General features: G+C 41.7%; 1 protein-coding gene across 1 annotated transcript in view; it reads right to left on the reverse strand.

Moving 5' to 3' along the window:
* LOC308290531 (1,4-alpha-glucan-branching enzyme-like) overlaps positions 1 to 20,714 on the reverse strand; it is a 98,242-nt gene that overhangs the window by 55,430 nt on the left and 22,098 nt on the right. Inside the window, exons 4-10 of the mRNA XM_080732404.1 lie at positions 20,200 to 20,325; positions 18,447 to 18,582; positions 16,242 to 16,332; positions 13,751 to 13,960; positions 2,218 to 2,333; positions 832 to 959; positions 232 to 330 (exon numbers count right to left, since the gene is read on the reverse strand). Of these exons, the coding sequence (XP_080588530.1) occupies positions 232 to 330; positions 832 to 959; positions 2,218 to 2,333; positions 13,751 to 13,960; positions 16,242 to 16,332; positions 18,447 to 18,582; positions 20,200 to 20,325 (906 nt within the window). The remainder of the gene's footprint in view (positions 1 to 231; positions 331 to 831; positions 960 to 2,217; positions 2,334 to 13,750; positions 13,961 to 16,241; positions 16,333 to 18,446; positions 18,583 to 20,199; positions 20,326 to 20,714) is intronic.

The raw sequence follows: 20,714 nt of genomic DNA on the forward strand, positions 1-20,714 counted from the left end.
ATCTGAAAGCCGAGCAATAGGCACAGCGCCCAAACAGGAAGGTTTTTTATCTCTCTTAACTTGTAACAGTGTCAAAAGTGTCATGCAAAAATAGTAAAATTGCCGCCGTGAGCTTGCAGATCGGTTTGAAGATTATTTTATTAAATCATTGATTATTGCACCCTATTGTTGTGCTTCGCTATAAATGGTTAATTGTGCATTTATATAGTGTCCTTCTCCACACAAACTCACCTGGATCCACTTGTCTGGAATGGCCATAGCCAGACGGTAATCAAAACCAAGCCCTCCCTCTGCCACTCCTCTGCACATCGCTGGCATTCCTGACACATCCTAGTATGAGACAAACATTAATTACATTTTCTTGTGTTTGCATCTGTGAGAGTGAATAGACAGAGTGATTTAATTCATTTATCTCTTCTTTTGCATTTGCATCTTTATCGGTGCGACGATATGCTAAGATCACGTTTACTACTACTTGACAGCACACACACACGACACAGAATGGTGGCAACCCATTTACCACGGCATCGTATTTTAATTAAACCAATGACAACTGGTGTGAGTGGTAGAGTGCTAGTCAGCGTGCTCATTAATCTTAACAGTGGTCGGTGTCAGTGAGAAGTAACTGAACATTAAGTGTGCATGTGTGTTTGTGTGTGTGTGTGTAGGTGTGAACATACACACACACATACACATACTGCAGGATTACAGTACTCAGTCCTCAGTATCCATTCATAACTCTGTGAGTTGAAGGTAACCAAATGGACCCGTAAGGGTTACATTGACAGAGTCAAATGAACACTGAGGATCTTACAGCGTAGTTCGTCTCACCTCTGCGATGGTGATACAGTCGGGATAGAGGGTGTGCAGAATGTGGTTGGCCAGCATCAGGTAAACCAGAGAGTCCTCATCCACCTGTAGGCCGAAGTACTCACTGTAGTCCCCTGAGAAGCCGCTACCTGAGGAGCGAACAGCCGTGCACACAACACACATCTGCCATATTACACCTGCGGATTGAACAGCCGTGCACACACAACACACATCTGCTATAGTGCAGCTTGAGCACTTTTCGCACGTCAGCTTATCTCGCTGCTCCACTTTATATTCAAAATGTCTGGAATTTCCCCACAAAGGCTAAAGAATGTGGCCTTTCTCCCAGCAACACGCGTTCTTTCACAGGAACACATTGCGTCGATGAGAAGCACCAATGCACTGTTTGCCAGATCCAAAATAAACCATTTTTGTGAAGCCTGCTGGAATGGCACCGTTCAGCCCCGTCAGCCAGCCAAACCCCGCTGGATAAACCCAATGCTTCAGCTGCCTTGCATTGCAAATGAAATGCTCAGTGCTACAATGCGTGCTGGACTATAGGATGAGCTGGCTGATGTGCTTTGTGCACATAACTACAGTCCTGCTAGCCTTACTAAAGACATATGGCCGGCTTTACACTGCCACTGAAATCTAGCCTGAATCAGATCTGAGTCACATCAAAAGTGGAATCCGATATTTTAAAAATAGTCTAAATCCAGACAGGTCACATGCATGTCACATGAAATCCGATTTTGAAAAACCACATCCAGAGGTGGTTTCAAATCCGATCCATATCGGATCTGAGGACATCTGACTCAGTCTGAAAGCAGCAACCACATCCACCCCATAGAGTTATATGCAAGTCACATGCAAGTCACATCAAACTGGCCAAGCGTCACTTGCTGCGCGACCTGAGGCTGAGCGCGGCTGTAAATTACATCATTACAGAGCGTGAGTATTTACTATTTGATTACAGCGCACTGAGCACATGAGAAAAACAAAAGAGAAGAGACAAAACACGTGAGCTAAACAGTTAAAACCAGAGAGAAAAGCAAAACACAAGAGTAAAGAAAAGAAGAGAGAAAAACAATATTGTAACGTGTGTTTACTAAGGTCTATTATGTCGCATTTCCTGAACGTAATCAACTAGCGTCGACGTAGTGACGTAACGTCATGACGCCTAGGTCGTTACCACGGTAACCAAAGCATACATGTCGACGCAGGGCAGCTTTGGGCTGACGCTGTCTGAACGCACAGATCAGATCTATGTCACTTGCAAATGCTGTGTGAAAACTCGGGCCAAAAGATGGGATTTGACAACCAAATCGGATTTGGGCTGGATTTGACTGCAGTCTAAATCCAGCCATAGTGGTGGTACATGACTCCAGCCCTGTTAGCTTGCCTTACCTATGCCATGGTGGTGGTACAGCATGGAGGTCACGCCATCAAAGCGGAAGCCGTCAAAACGGTACTCCTCCATCCACCAGCGCAAGTTCGACAACAGGAACCGCAACACTTCCCAGCTAGAAAGGAAAGCACACACACAGCGCGCACACACACACACACACGCATGCACACGCACACACACACACACACACACACACACACACACACACACACACACACACACACACACACACACACACACACACACACACACACACACACACACACACACACACACACACACACACACACACACACACACACACAGGACTTCAAGGTCAGACAAACAAGACATCGTGAATTATTCACACATCTCTTCACACAGGTTGTGTATGCTCCAGAGATTAATTTTCACCACTACAGGACATTCCCATATTGATACGCAGAGCTCCACTATGTCAGAGATGGAGTGTGAGTGGTACACGATGGTGTTTTCATTAACTAAACTGTGGAGGGGAAGCCAAGCCATCCCTGATGTGTCCAATTGTTAGCGCCGTCAGGAAGAGAAATCAATGGCTTACAGTATACAGCCTTGTCTGATTTCCATCGGCATGCCGACTCACTAAGTGTTAAGTATGTCTCGCGTGTTTGAACTGATAGGTTTTCATGTAACACCTGGGTAAACAAACACCACGAAGAGGAAATGAGTTATCTCTCACAGTCAAGGATAAGATCAGAGATAATACAGTATACTTCTACCTGCTTTGGGCTCCATTACCGAAGTGTGACTGACATCTCAGTCCACACAGCCAGGAAGAAAAAAAAAACTCTGACCGATAACGTTCTTAACTAACTAGCGAGACACAGATGAAGGGCCTCCCTGGCTGTTCTATGTCGGCACAGAATCTAGGAGTTGATGATTAATGGTGTATTTTAGCCCCTATCCTTGAAGGTTGAAGACTCTGGGAGAATGTGTCATCCCGACATGAACAAATGAACTAGACACAACCGCTCTATGTGATCAAGGACATGTTGCCATAGAATCATCAGTTAAGTGCTGGTCAGTGCTGATCATTTCTGGTCTGTACTTTTTGTGACATTCCAGAAGCAGGCTGCTGACAACAAATATGTTCAGGTAAATGTAGTATAATTGTATTGAATTGAGTGCTATTGACTATATGCAAATTATGTGTAATGAAACAAATTTGTTATACACATGCTGAAAGGAAACATCCTTCACAATAAGATCTGGAACTTTAATGACAGTAAATAAAATTTTTACTGTGCAGCATAGAGCATAGAGAACTGTACGACAAGCTCACAACATGTCACGATGCAACGCGTTGTAAGCTTGTGGAGCTGCAATTTTCGAAATTTCAGAAAACCTTTGAACCTTTGAAAATGTTCCCTTATAATGAAAAGCCCAAAATGGGGATGCCAGATTGAAAGTGCACTCTGTAATAATACAATTAGCCTCTTCTCATGTCTTGTGAATGGAGATGAGCATGGAGAGCATACTGTACCTTTCCTGGCTACCAATAAGTTAACTAAACTATGCAATGTATTTGATAGAGGATATAAAATGTTCAAAGCGGGTCTCCCCTGTGAGAGACCAAACTTCTACCGCTCCGTCAAGAGACAATCCCGGCCTGGCCAGCAGAGATATTGCACTTCAGGCAGTAATATACAGTACATCTCAACCAGTACGATAGATGTCCTACCCGATACCAGGATCAATATTTGTCAATGGAAGAGTAGGGAAAAGTACTTCCAAGTTCTAGTTATTTTGTGCTACTTATAGTGTAAGTAACTCCGTCTGTCTGTCAGTCTGTCTGTCACACCTCACACGTCACACTTTTTCCCTGCTTATATCTCTGCAACCGTTGCCCCGATCCATGCCAAATTTTGCACACACGTTCCTTGCCTGCCAAACTACAACCTCCAAGGACCCCCGGAGCTCCAGGGACCCCCAGGTCCCTGGGGGACCCCCAGATGTAAAAAATGACCAAATGCGCAAACATGACCAAATGACCACCCCAACGGGGCTGCTCACGGGGAATTCCCGGGGACCACCGACTCCTGGTGCTCCAGAACGGATGCAAAAGTGGTGGCGCCCCCAGTGGAGGACCCCCTACACTGCAGCTCACATAAAATGCCGTAACTCCGGCTAGGAGCGACCGGGACAGCCGGGGCCGGTACCTATTCGTCCGCCTTGCCGGCGCGGAGACCCCACCCCTCATTTCTCACATGGCCCTCTTCTAGCGCCACCATGAGGCCGATTCTTGCAAAACACATTTTTGGACACTGCTCCTACAATTTTCGCCCTAAAATCACGCAAATCGGTACACAGTATGTCTACACTCATCCCATCAACATGAATCTGTCCCATATAGCGCCACCTCCAGGCCGATTTTTAAAAACACATTTTTGGACACTGCTCCTACAGATTTTGCCCTAAAATCACGAAAATCACTACACAGTATGTCTACACTCATGTCATCAACATGGATCAGGAAGATTTTGGCAAAACACATTTTTGCCCTATTTGTGGAGATAAGTGACCTACGGTCGCTTATCTCCCGATTAGGGAGCCTTACTGGTATATTAACATACTCTACCTGTCTACCATACAGATTGTTTAATATATCGTTTAATCATTAAAATAAGATCTAGACTGAATCTTTAAGGTCAAAATGCCAAACAATGGATACAATGTCATAAAATCCCAAATTCCCAACCACATTAAAAAAATACATTTAGATAATGTGATGTTCCACGCTCCGTATGTTGGGGCGGGAGGGGACACACCAGCAGCGCTGTTTGATAGGTGTAAAGCTGCATGCTTCCCCAGAGGAAATGCAACATGGGAGCCTTGTAGAATCCGATATAGCAACCTGGCTGGGTGGTCACGCAACCCCCGTGATAAATAGATTAGGTGCACCACTCCACTGCACAGAGCCAACAAAGGCTCAGACACAATGTATCCTCACGGGATGGAGATAATAGCCAGCGAGAGCCAGCGGCTCAAGATGAAACCATACTGCCACATTAAGATCCGCAATGCCATTCATCACCAAGTCCAATTACAGCGGGAAGTTAGATCCCTACACCTGATGCAATACACTGCTTAGTGCTTATCTACGCCGCAAAATCCTGAGTGGCAATTCAACTCACAGACTGGACAAATGTAACCAAATGCGTCCATTTGGTTACATTTGTACACCCTCGGAGTTACTCTCTCTTAAAGTGGTGCAGGCCGCTTCTACAAGTGACTTTGTGCGTGTCTGTCTGTCTGCGTCAGCATGCGGCTGGCATAAACAGCCGCATCTGAAGCTAATGTTTTTACATTGATTTTATGGGATGTTTTTACAATGATATCATGGAATGTTTTTACATTGATAGTGGTACCGCCTGAATACCAGCACACACTCAAGCAGAGTAGTACCATTACTCATCAGAGGCACAGCTTACTTCACAGTGGGTGAGATTTTTGTGTACACCCCGTTAAATTAACATTGATTATTTTACAGTGTATGCAGTCAAATGAATTCAACCTCTGGTTTGTGATCACACTTCCAGCTGTCCTCAACATGCAAAACCTCACCAAAGGAAATACAGCCTATTTGTTTCTAACCACTGGTGGAGTTGAAGTGTGTATGTTATGTGAGTTTGCATGCAGCAACATTCAATATAATATTGAATGATTTGATATTTTACCTATAAGGCGCACTATGTAAAATTTATGTCAAATGGAGATAAACTGTAACTCAATCTCCATTCATTCATCTTTTGTAAATCAGTTTTATTTTTCTGCTCCTCCTACTAGGCCTCACTTATCAGAAGCTTATTTCCTGTGTCCATATTCTAGAATTTATGTGACAATTACAGCACAAAAACCTAAACATGCCGTGTTCCTGGAAGTCCGTTTTATATAAGGGTCAAGGTAACTTGTCATAGTGGCAGAGAGGAAGATTTAAGTCCCTGTAGTCACAACATTACAGTTAAGCTCCAGATAAGACAAAATAAATTTAAAAAGCTGACAGGTCATTCCACAAGAGTTGTGATGCTCAAACAACAACACTAGACAGCCTGATGGATGGTGTGCATTTGTTGGAGCGAAAAGGACATATAAGGTGCCTCATTTAACGCATTTCAGGCTTTTCTCTGGTCCCCTGGTATTGATGCGTCCAGGGACAGCGGCATTGACCAGAAACACAGCTGCAATAAATTCACATCTTGGTTTCAGTCTCGGTCACGTTCTGAGACTATTAATTAGATTAGAACACCAGATATATACCAGCAATTATACCTTTTGAATGTTAGGAGTTGGTGGTGGTATGTATCATCTCCTTAATCGGTTAGCTTTTTTTTATTATTTTTTTTTCCTTACAAGCAAACCAAGTGTGCAGAATAAAAAGAAGATCATGGAATTAAATTAAGCAAAAACTCTAGCAGGGTGAGGGCACCATGACATAGTGGACTCCAATGGACTGCTTTAGTGTGTCATAGCGGGGTCCGAACAGCTGCAGATATTAACATTCATAGAGTCGGTTTGATTTAGGTGTGCAAATAGTCACTGTCAAAGCTTAACTGGTACACCTAAATCAAATGTACTCGCTATTATTTTATTAATGGCAGCTGTTTACCTTCTGTGACAATTCTGCGAAAATGGTCCATTCTAGAATGGATACAAAGATCATATGAAAATGGCTTGAATGTTATCTTTATTAGATAGATGTATAAGGGTGTAAAGCATCATACAGTAGTGGAGGACCTCTACGTTCCTATCCATTGGTGATGTGTGGTTATATGTACCGAGAGCTCAGGGCATTTCTTTGTTATTTTCAGATGTGAAGCAGGGTGAGGTACCTGGTGAAATCACTTCAAACTTTCAAGAGATTCTATTCTATCCTCGCCCCCTATATCACACACACACACACACACACACACACACACACACACACACACACACACACACACACACACACACACACACACACACACACACACACACACACACACACACACACACACACACACACACACACACACACACACACACACACACACACACACACACAGGGGCATCATAACACACGCACTCACACATGCACACACGCACAGACAGGGGTGTTGCACCAAATTCTGGGCCCTGGGTACAAGGATTCACTGCAGCCCCCCCCATGAATGTTCTTCATAGGGGGAGGGGGTTTAACCCATTTAGACTGGGAACGCATTATTTTGTGCTGCAACTATTGAAAAATAGCAGAAATACAAGCTCACATCGCGGCAAGTCTTTGAATATTTCAAATCCTTCTAAGGTTTTTTGAAAAACCTATGTTTCTATGTCAGTGGTGCTCAAACCCCCGTGGCCACGGACCCCCATCTCAAAATATTTAGTTCCAGGAACCTCCCAGAAGCAAAGTTTGAGCTATAAATGTTCGCTTAAAAAATAAAAAAAGTAACATTTGCACACATTTTCACACTTTTCAAAAATAGCAGATCTACAAGCTCGCAGCACGGCACTCTGTGCCGCGCTGTGAGCTTGTATATATACTATTTTTCAATAGCTAAAGTATAAAATAATTAAGGCCCCTCCACCTTGGGCCCTAGTAACTCAGTCAGTTTTGAAAAACCTATGTTTCTATGTCAGTGGTGCTCAAACCCCCGTGGCCACGGACCCCCATCTCAAAATATTTAGTTCCAGGAACCTCCCAGAAGCAAAATTTGAGCTATAAATGTTCGCTTAAAAAAAAAAAAAGTAACATTTGCACACATTTTCACACTTTTCAAAAATAGCAGATCTACAAGCTCGCAGCACGGCACTCGGTGCCACGCTGTGAGCTTGTATATCTACTATTTTTCAATAGCTAAAGTATAAAATAATTAAGGCCCCTCCACCTTGGGCCCTAGTAACTCAGTCCCCCCCCCCCCCCCCTTGTGACGCCCCTGCGCACAGACACACCTGGAGCTAGTTGAGCTCATTACCTGGAGCTCACCAGAGGCTGGTGGCTGTGGCAGGAAAAACACCTCATGGGTGCAGGAATTAAAGGCTTTTGGACTAGACTGGCACTCTGAACCCTTGACCACTTATTGTTGGCTTCATGATTGATTGGTCAGCTGGATAGAGGCCCAGTCCTTCCAGGGACTGAATGAGTAAAAGGTGAAAACTCCCTAGGGGAGCCTGGTCGTTTGGTCTCCATCTCGTCAAATTTCTATTCTATTCAGTTTTTTCTTTGTTTTGTTTTGAACACAATAAAACCCCCAGGCCATTGATCAGCGGGGAACTCTATCTCTTGCCGTCACATGTTACTATTACACCTCTTTTTATTGTTACATAGTATGCTGTGGAGAGAACCAGGAAATACAGGGAAATTACAAAACGTTCGGCAACTTCACACATTGCTGGACACAGATTATAGATGTATAATTTGTATAATTCTTGATCAGTAGCTACAGATAAAGATTTGATATGAGATGGGCTAATTAGACTCTCGTAGTCTACAATAAGTATGTGAGTTATAATAAAGGAACATTGATGTGATGTTATTATAGTAGATTTTTTTCTTCATTATTAATGAAAATATATTTTATCCATTGGACCATGGTTACATAATACCAACTGGCATCTTCATCGTGGCTGGAGACACTTCATATAGCACTATTGAAGCTCTGAGGCAGAAAGATGCTGCTTGTACCAGAGTCTAAGCTCAAGACAAAGTATGACCGTGAATTTGATGTCAGGGCTCCTTGACTCTGGAATGACCTGCCTGAGGCTTGATAAATCACTGTCTTCTTATATTTGTCAAAAGGCTGTTCCATAAATTTAAAGCGTAACATTTTAAAGCTCACTGCACCGTTTTTTTTTTCTTATGTTGTCGCATTTATTTTATTATTTCTTCATCAATTTTATGTCAAGCAATTTATAAATGTGTTTTGATGTGCTTTATAAATGATATATATATATATATATATATATATATATATATAAATATATATATACATATATATATACACACTGTATATATACTGTGTATATATACACACACACACACACACACACACACATACACACATAAATGGTAAATGGTGCATTTATATAGCGCTTTTATCCAAGGCGCTTTACATAGATTGTGCATTATATTCACCCATTCACACACACATTCATACACCGATGGCGGAGGAAACCATGCAAGGCACCAACCTGCTCACCAGGAGCAACTAGGGGTTCAGAGTCTTGCTCAAGGACCCTTCGACATTAACTCAGGGGGAGCCCGGATTCGAACTGGGAACCCTTTGGGAACCCTTCGTGCTCTAATAACGGTTTCTCTACCCCTAAGCTATGCCGCCCCTATTACATACATACGTATGTACATACATACACACACACACACACACACACACACACACACACACACACACACACACACACACACACACACACACACACACACACACACACACACACACACACACACACACACACACACACACACACACACACACACCATTAATGTCATAAGACATTAAACATGCATTGCAACTACATGCAGTGCACAGTTACAGGTATGTCAGCATGCCCGGCGTGAAGAAGATGATGTCATTGACCATCAAACACTCTACCCTCATAAGAGACAGGGACGTGGAGAAGAGTTGAAAAGATCTTTTTCCCTCTAAAGCCTGGCCTTGGGCCTATAGTCATATCTGAAGAATATACAAAGATAAATGAAAAATGGATTCAAATGATTCTACTAGAGCCACAGAGTGAGGATTACAGAGGAAGTGAACCTCAAAAGTGTCAGAAGTCTCACATCTGAAGGCCCTATTCTGCAGAAAGGCCTGGCTTCAATGGCTGGAATGAGATGATGCCTGCCTGCCCGCTTCAAACCCTGAAATAATATGGGCTACATTCATTTACTCACTGTGTCAAGGTGTCCTTGCCCTCTTTGAAAAGGCTTATTAAAGCATCAGTGAAAAAGAAAAGAAAAGAAAAGAAAAAAACATAACGTGGGTAAATGGTAAATGGTAAATGGTGCATTTATATAGCGCTTTTTAATCCAAAGCGCTTTACATAGATTGTGCATTACATTCACCCATTCACACACACATTCATACACCGGTGGCGGAGGAAGCCATGCAAGGCACCAACCTACTCACCGGAGGCAATTAGGGGTTCAGAGTCTTGCCCAAGGACCCTTCGACATTAACTCAGGGGGAGCCCGGATTCGAACTGGGAACCCTTCGGGATTTATACCCTTCGTGCTCTAATACCAGTTTCTCTACCCCTGAGCTATGCCGCCCCAACATGGGGCTATGCCGTGGGTCCTGAATATCCCCCAGCCAGTAATTGTTCATCACATTGAGAGCATTATACACACACACACACACACACACACACACACACACACACCCACACACACACACACACACACACACACACACACACACACACACACACACACACACACACACGGTATTTATACACTACTATACACAGTATATTTATATATATAACCGTATAGGGTTAATAAAGTCAAAGAATGATGCTTTTGACTAATTCTGAGTACGAAAACCTGACTCAGTAAGTACATGGTATAATCCTGTGTTAATTTACCCCAGGATTTTACACAGTACAAGCATCAAGTAGAAGCATCCGACATCTGTCAAATCAACCTTCATTTCAGACTAAGTTGATTGTGGAATAAGTTGCATGGACATGGATACCAAAATAGGTGTTCTTTAACAGGGACGTTGATGTGGACAAGCCACAGGTTCAGCAGCGTGCAACAGCCTGTATCATCATTGTCTGCATAATGATTCTTATATCAGGGCTGCTTGGTTAAAAATGGATATCACTTTGCCTCCTTGGTTCCTGACATCCCTCCGGGGTTCATTTTGTCCAAAAAAGGGGCAGGAAGAAGGCGTGACACAAAGGACACATCCAAACAACCTGTGAGAGGGGCTAGGGAGGAATGAACTGACTGTGACATTGTAGAGCTCCTCTGGGCTTTACAATGACTCCTCGTATGCCTGCCAGCCATAGCATATGTCTAGACCATTTCTAATGAATCCATCTGATATGAGGAGAGTTCAATAACGCGTAACCCTGTTTTCTTATTATAGCCTCTATGCCTGACACTAAGCATTTTTATAATACATTAGAAGCTGCAGAGACATGCGCTTATTAAACACAAGTTCAAAGGCGTAGTTGATAGGTGCAACAGTTCCCATTTCCTTTTAATGTGGTTGGATCATTTTCCAGTGACAGACAGCAGAGGAGAGGTGCTTAATTAGAAGGGCAAACACAAACACCAATCAATGGCTTTGGTATACAGTGCACAGTGACAGGGTCCAGATAATAACCACCTCCAACTTAAGTGGATTCGCATGCACAGCCTTTGATGTTTTTCCCCCCATGCTTCTGTAATGATCTGAAAATATGGATATCACTTGCATTGCTCAAAGCTGCCAACGTAACATCATATCATGATTTGTGATTCTTTGAAATTGAGCATCCGTCTGGCCATGCATTATTGTAAGATCTAAGAGACTCAGAGGAAGCATAAACGTACCATTAACACTGTATTCTAAGCCTTGGGAGTATCAAATAATCTTGCTGCATAGCCACTAAGTTGAAAGATGTAGTCTGCCATCTCAGGAACATGCCATATCTTTGGCCATCAGGAAATTATGCAATATCAGTTCATCACTGAAAATGTTAAGTATGTTACCTCAACTCAATCTGAACCTAATTTGTCAATCTGCTCTTAAGTTGCGTAACGCCTCAGTGTCTATAGCTGACCTGTTCATATACAGTATGACCAAGACAGCCTGTTCTGGCAATAATATATGGAGATCCCTGATGTCAGACTCATCAATATTAATCCCATATTTGGCAATGCCCATATATGGACGCTCCATATGGCCAAGACAGAATTCATTTGCAAATCAAGACTGCTGACTATCATCACCTGGATATCCATATATGAAGATCACGACACTGACCTCATCAAACCCTGGATAACCATACATGGAGGCGACTGGATCATCACCTAGATCTCCATATATGGAGCTGACCTCTACATCTGATTCCCAGATGATGCCCTGTTAGGGCAAGCACACTAATAGAATCCCCTTTATGCCCATCAATATTAAGCCCATACTGTATCTGGGAATTCCCATACAATAGAATCCATTTTATGCCCATCAATATTAAGCCCATATCTGGGAATGCCCATATATGGACATATTGTGACAGGATCATCGCCTAGATCTCCATATATGGAGCTGGTCAATACCTCTATATCTGACCTCACAGACTCCATATACTGTATATATAGCTGACCTGTTCTGACATCACAGTGATGTCAGACGTTCCAGATTCTCTGCCTCTGTTGTGGTTGTAAAATACAAAACTGGGAAACTTTGTACTGTCTGTCCAGTCACTTGATGGCCATTTCATTTAAATGAACTTGGCGAGTAAAATAAGAAATGTTTGCACATCACTGGCTGTGAAAGAATGGAATGGAGAGTGCATACTCTGGGTTTCCATGTAGAGTTGTTTTTTGTCAGGATTGTATAGTGTTGCCATATAGCAGCCAGCGTGACATCATCATTGACAAAATAAATAAACAAACAATTCATTTGCATACTTTAGATGTATATTTTGGATATGGAATAGTTCCATTTCCATTTTCCCAAACTGTAGAAACCCCATATACATAGAAAGTAAAATTCTATGTGTTAATGCAGTGGTTCTCAACCTGTGGGTTGGGACCCCCAGAGGGGTCCCAACATTATTTTGGGGGGTCCCCAGATGATTAACTTAAAACTCGCTCCCTGCCAATTAAATATGGGCTTTTTGGCTCATATTGCCATAAATCTCCATAGACTTCCATGTAATTTATAGTGCACAGATCATGCACGCCCATGCACAGATCATGCACCATGTTTGTGCAGGCTGTTCACAGCTTTCAAACAAAAAAATCAGATTGGAAATTCGTTCAGGCATTCTTGAGAAAATAGCCATTATGTTTTACATGTTATGTAAGCAAAGATGGCTGCCCTGTATGAAAGATGGGGTTGTATGGGGGGTGGAACATACAAAATCGCGATTGAAATCATGTTTACTAGATTTTTTTTAGATAGTTGATCTGAAAGTCGTTTGGCACTGAACTAGTTAATGTGCAACATTGTTTTCTCACTCAACAGTAAACAAACCAACATAAAGTTTAAGTGTATAGAGGGTATCTGCACATTTCTAAAGTAAAAATTTAAGGACTTTTTAATACCTCTAAAATGGCAAATTAAACATTGGCCAAATTGTCAAATATTAGAAATTGTGAAAATAGCCAATCTACATGCTCACAACGAGGCTATTCTCACAATAGAACCTTGTTATACAAAATGTAATGCCTCAACTCGTAGTGCTCGTCAGGTAGGGAGAGTCCCCATTTAAATTATGATTATTTTGGGGGTCGCGGCCTGAAAAGGATGAGAACCACTGTGTTAATGTATCCCTATGTGTGGACAAGAATGAAAGTATATACTGTACCTGGAGTAGTTGAAGAGGCGACTGTCCCACAAGCTGTGTTCCCCTCTGGGTGGAGAGTGGAAGAAGCAGGCGTCTGAGCCATCAAAGCCGTTGAGGCCGTCCTCAGTGTTCTTGGAGGCGTGACTGTGGACCACGTCCAGCAGCACCACGATGCCCATGGAATGAGCCACGTCTATCAACTCCTTCAGCTCCTCTGGCGTGCCATAGCGACTAAGGAAAATTGCGATGGTGGGTAAAATACTCACAGACATGCAGTGCACACACAGGGGTGTCACAAGGGGGGGAAAAGCGGCTGAATTACTAGGGCCCCAAGGTGGAGGAGCCTTAATTATTTTCTACTTTAGCTATTGAAAAATAGCAGTGCCGCGCTGCGAGCTTGTAGATCTGCTATTTTTGAAAGGTCGTGAAAATGTGTGCAAATCTTTTAAAATATCTATTTTTAAGCAAACATTTATAACTCAAGTTTTGCTTCTGAGGGGAGGTCCACTGGAAGTATTTTGAGATGGGAGTCCATGGCCACATACATATCATTTTGGGGGTCCTTCACGTGAAAAAGTTTGAGCACCACTGACATAGAAGCATAGGTTTTTAAAAAAAACCTTAGAAGGATTTTTAATTTGAAAAGACTTCAAAAATAGCAGCACGCCAGCTCAGTGGCCTAGTGGTTTGAGTGTCCGCCCTGAGACTGGGAGATCGGGGTTCAAACCCTGGTCGGGTCATACCAAAGACCAAGGGTCAAGGGTTGGATTGGGGGTAAGTCCCTGCGACATACTAGCGTCATGTCCAGGGGGTGTACTTGTACATCAAAGCTGCCTCATGCTACAGAAACAGGAGATAGGCTCCTGCCCTATGAGCCTCATGGCTCGTCCGAGTCATATGGGACTCATGGCTCGGCAAGGCAAAATAATGCGTTCCCAGTCTAAATGGGTTAAGCCCCCTCCCCCAAGAAGAACATTCATGGGGTGCCCGCTGTGAATCCTTGTACCCAGGGCCCAGAATTTGGTGCAACACCCCTGTGCACACATATACTGTACACACATCAATCTTTTTCATTGCATAGAAGGTCCTAAAAAAACAATGACACAGTTCATTGGTATATTAAGTCCGGAAAGCAATCTCCTTCTGAGGCCATTGACTGAACTTCGATTTATCAATAGTACCACCTACACGTTTGTCATTTAGCAGGTTTGTATCACATTCAAATATCATTCAAATGGTCACATGTGCAGAAGATATTCTTCATCTAGGCCACACCCTGCAAACCACAGACTATATTAAACACCATTATATGTACGCGTGGGTACGTGCACGTGCACACACACACCTCCATGTACATTTCTCATATTGTCCTATGATGTCTCATCTGTCCTTCAGGCTATCATTATATCAGTTTCCTTGCAAACAGAATACACAGCAGAAGTATTATCCTGCTTCCCAGTATCCAACTGCTCAGGTTTCAAATGACTATGAGAGATCAATCATGGGTGAAATTACACTGTATACATTACAGTTTGGGCTTATGTGCCCCTCCAAGCAAGGGAAGGAGCCCTTTGGAATAAGGGATATACTGTAGATAAATTCCCTGACTAGTCCAGCTTTATCTGCACCCCTCCTCCTCCTCCCTGGATTAACTGCAAATGTGCCTAGAGGGAGATTATTGCTGCTGTCAGAATACCTCACCTTCATTTCCAAGCCCCATCCAGATAACAATTTCTGTGATCATTTACTATTTTAGCTGTAAACTTTTCCCAGACGTTCCTAAAACTTTCTTGCTACCAAACACTACCTAGCTGGCAAGTCATATGAGATAATTTTCAATTTAGGCATTTAGCAGATGTGATCTAGTGCGACTTGCAGTGAAAGGTGGGATTTAGTGCCTGGATGGCCGAGGAATAAATGAGTGGAACATCAATCATTTATAAATAAATGCAATGCTCTTAACAAACACATTTGGACAATACGGCTTTGGACAATACATCTTTAGAATCAAGTCCATTTAAATCAGGAGTCTTCAACGCTTAGTCGAGAGAGAGATGAAGCAGGGACCCCCATAACCTTGTCATAGATTCCATATAGTTTCATATAGTTTCATTGCTTGACAGCACAATCAGCAGTGTATTTTGGATTCATGTCAATTTGTGTTTCACCACTTGAACTGTCAATACTTAAAAAAAAATTGACCTTTCACTCTGTACTTAGTCTGCTCTTTACGCTCTTTGCCAAAAATAGCCGATCTACAAGCTCACAACGCCTCACAGCGCGAGGCGTTGTGAGCTTGCAGATCTGCTATTTTTGGCTTAAATTCTCTGAATATGGACACTAGTGTTCAAGAGGTTAATATAAAAAAAGGGGAAAAAAGTTTCAATCAAACAAAGATTTGGAGGACCCATTGTAGTAACTCTGAGGACCCCCTAGGGGTGGCAAGGGGTCCCGGGCCCCCTGTTGAAGACCCCTGATTTAAATTATTTTTCACAAAGCATCACAGATTTACCTGGAAGCAGCAAAGTAACTTGTAATCTGATATCCAAAGCTAGCATAGTAGGCATGCTCCATGATGGCCATCAGTTGAATACAGTTGTAACCTGAATACAAAGTGGGAATACAGTAAGAATACAGTAAGAATACAGTTGTAACCTGAATACAAAGTGGGAGGGTAAAAAAAAAGAGATATTGATCTGTAAACCTCTAACGTCTTTGAAACCAAAAGTATTAGGAAAAGAAAATAGATACTTCAAGAAAGGCATATTTTTATAGCTCTCCTACAACGGAATCAATTATTTTAATTGAAATCTGAATGATATCACATATCATTCAGATAATATACTGTATACAATATGTGGTCATGTGGTGTCAGTTTGACATGTAACATGAACTTGGACTTGTGTTAACAACAATGTGCCTTCTCCTGTCTTATATGCATCAATTCTCTTATGCAGTTAGATTTTTTTTTCCCTTCCCCCATTTAGGGTTTCTATTAAAAAAAAAGTTGTTTAAACAGGTCTCAGAATGTATTTCGATAAGTTTGGAAAGACATATGTAGGGCATTTTCCCCACATATTACAGGAAAAATCATGTAGACTCATGGAATATAGTGACAGGTAAATAGTAGCCTTTTCTATGGCTGCCAAATTACCTGACATTGTGTGAATTGAATCTAAAATAATTCTCATCTAGTGCTCAAACGCAGCTTAAACCAAACATTAAGAATGATTTAAAAGTATAATTTAAACTTAGTTCAGTTGTACATGTGGGCTCCAGCCATTTGCTGTTTGAAACAAGCTATCTTGGTATCCCCAAGACAAACGTCTTTGGTCAAACTGCACACTATCAAAGTCATGAGGTCATGTGTAAAATATCCAAACAGGTACAGTTCCACAAATAAGAGAACACCAGGCTTTTAAACTGACAATGAGGAGTCAGGGTGGAAAGCCCAGACATGTGAAGCAGATGTATTTATTTATGTCTCTTTGCTTCTTATCAGACTAGTGAAAAAACTTAAGGCATCTAAGGGAACTGTGACAAAACCGAGGGGTGAGAGGATATTTCTCTTTAATATGCATTCATGTCTCTGCAGTATGAAAGCTGACACAGCAGGCAAAAGCAGCCATCACTGGATAAGGTGAAATGTAATCCTTTCCTTCAACTGCAGGTTGATTTTCCTGAAAGCATTTGTACAGTACACTAGCAGTTTCTTTACCCACTTAAAAAATTATGGCACAATTAAGGAAACATTATCTGATTACTCTTGGTTTTCTGTGCCAGACATATCAGTGCCTTATACTACTATCAAAGAAGCAGCGTGTACTTAAAAGCTAAATAATATGCTATCATACACCATGTATTGTAGAAAATGTATGCGTTCATCTGTTTAATTATTCATGTGAATTAATATGACCTTAATGAGCTGTTTTTTTTTATTTCAAACATGCTGAAATAATGTTACACATTGAAATAATGTTCAATATATGCATGTCATGACTACACTCCGATCGTATTTGTTAAGACATAGGATATACAGTAGGACACAACACGTGTGTTGCAGGAGCATTAAAGCTATCATTTGTCTTGGCCAAGATCACAGAAACGCAGACAAGCTGTCAGGTTTGCGGTCCAGGCTCTCAGAGCTGGGTGTGATTTATGCCATAAAGCTGCCCTGACAATACCTGTCCAGTAGTAATGACCACTGCAGGTCATACTAGTACAAAGGATGTTGCCTTGTTGAAGTGGCGTTGTACTGAGCAAATGTGACAGGTCTGCCACTGAAAATACCTCTTAAAAGACTGGTGGCACTCAAAACAACACACCGTGAAAGAGATGACACTGGACACTGGCAGGCAGAAAATAGCAGCTCCAGCCCTGTCCTGACTATAACAACTGTTTTTCAAACCATATCATAGGATCAGGAGTTAGAGAGCTATATATATGAAAAATAATTCTCGTGCTTCAACTTGCTCTTTGTACTGATATTAAAGCACTTAATGCACAAGATGCAATATATTCCCTACACACAAAAAGAGCCACTGACAAGAAATGTTACCCTTTTGTGAAGATATTCACTGCACGATCATGCGCTGCCGTTTTGCAGACGAGGCAAAAAAATCACAGTAAATATCATGCTCCACAACAAAGGCTTGGTAAGTATAAAGGAAAAGGAAGTATTTAGACTTTAGGCAATTCTCTGTTGGAGGTCTCTTACCCAAGTCTTTTATTCGAGGCAATACATTGGTTGTAAAGTTGGTATATGATGCAATCTTCCCTTCGGGTGAAGCAATGCCCACATGCGACTCATAAATTCTCAAACTCCTGGGCTTCTTTGGCCGGGGGTGGATGTGCTGAAGATGACAACCAAAACAGATAAATCATGGCATCTGAGGCCACATTTTTGTCAGTGCTGAAATGACATTAATTCAGTAATCATACATCACTATTCCAGTGGTCTACAGTATATCAGTATCTTTCTTAGTAAGTTTCATAAAAACAAAGTTAATATGCTGCTGGCAGAAGATGATACTTCTCAAATAAATGGTAATTACCAAACAATAAAGGAAAACAATGTAGGCATTATTACTCTCTTATTTTTGCAGACTTTATCACCATCAAGCACCCTTATTAAACCCATTTAGTGCCCTTTACTTTGAAGGGATGAAGGGGCGCAGACTAGTGCCCGGACTTCCTCCCATAAGCAGCCGCTTTAATTTTGAAAAGCCGGAGTGAAAATGCAAGATTTTTGGTCACTTTACTTTTTTCAACCTCAACCCAGAAGTAGTTTAGAAAGCCACCATAATGGCGGCACCCAGCAGACAGCCATCATTGGAGTGCTATTTTGCCGTGAAAAATGCCAACCTTGGGATCAAAATGTATTTTTCCGAGATAATGAGGCTTCTTCGTTGCAAGATCAATGGGTTTTTATGGAGGATTTTCACTTCGTGTGCACGTCAACGTGCGTTGTAAACAAACCGCCACCATTATGTTTTTAGCAGAATTTTTTAATCTCTTTGATGCTATTGACGTCCACGCTGTTCTGAAATTGTTCGTCAATGTTTTATGTTTTTATTTTTCTGCTTTATTGTATTCATGTGTATTTTATTTTTTCTGTTAAGCACTTGTGCTTCATTTTCTGCTCTGTAAAGCACTTTGAGCTGCATTTCATGTCATGAAAGGTGCTATACAAATAAAGCTTTATTATTATTATTATTATTATTACCGATGCTCAATGGACAGCCCAGACCCCACGGTAAGGAGAAACAACTTTACTGTATTTACAATTTATATTGCGGGTATGCCCGGGATGGGCACTTTATGCAGCCTTTTATTTTGCCCGGGTATAACCGGCTGGGCACTGTGTTAAGAATAGTCAAGTTTGCCTTAGGTCTGAGAAGGAGATTTCAAGGGTTGGATGTCTCCTTTGAGAAATATCAAACGCAATGATGCTAGGATATACTGTAGGTATGGAAGGCTTGTTCAGAATGTGAATTAACTTTGACCTGTTTCATCATGTCTATGGAATCCATGATACTGGGAATAACATATTGAGCAATTTAAACAATGGCGAACACAGGGAATTTAATCAATCAAAACCTCTATTTTGTGATCATACTGTACTGCAGTGGTTCTCAACCTGTGGGTGGGGACCCAAATTATTTTGGGAGGTCCCCAGATGATTAACTCAATGTGCAACATTGTTTTCTCACTCAACGGTAAACAAACCAACATAAAGTTTAAGTGTATGGAGGGTATCTGCACATTTCTAAAGTGACAATTTAAGGACGTTTTAATACCTATAAAATGACAAATTAAATATTGGTCAAATTGTCAAATATTAGAAGCAGAAATTGTGAAAATAGCCGATAGTCCCCAGTTAAAATATGATTATTTTGGGGGTTGCCTCCTGAAAAGGTTGAGAACCACTGCTGTACTGTACCATGCCAGAATCATGAAGAGGCACTTACTATATAAGGCTGAGCAGGGTCCCAGTGAACCCAGTCATAGATGACCGACTTCTCAGATTTGGTCACATATTTTGCCCAGGGTGAGATTCTGTACAGCCGCTCACCTTCTTCGGTGTGTACTACCACCTGGGACAACAGAAACATGTTGGATTATTTTAGGGAGGGCACTCAAAATGAAGGTAAAGAAAAGGACCATATATGGGGAAAGTAACAGTGTGTTCTGGGTAAGGTGAAAATAAATATAATAAAGTTGATTGCACAAACAGAAACACTGTATAATGGCAATGATGCCATAAAGCGTACAGGAGAGTACTTAGCCCTATTCAAGGCCCGCCCACTCAGCAACTTCCTGGTGCTGAAGTCACGTTTTGAAGGGTAAAACCCTGCTAAAAGCCCATAGAGTTAACACAGATATCGCAAATTTAATGCAATTTCCGAATAGTACAGTATAAAATACGTCTAGCATGATCAAGAACACAAGATAGTAAAAGGCACAGAGCATTATAATTTACTTT

The sequence above is a fragment of the Nannobrachium achirus genome (assembly GCF_963921795.1).
Source record: "Nannobrachium achirus genome assembly, chromosome: 8".
NCBI classification, from domain to species: Eukaryota; Metazoa; Chordata; class Actinopteri; order Myctophiformes; family Myctophidae; genus Nannobrachium; species Nannobrachium achirus.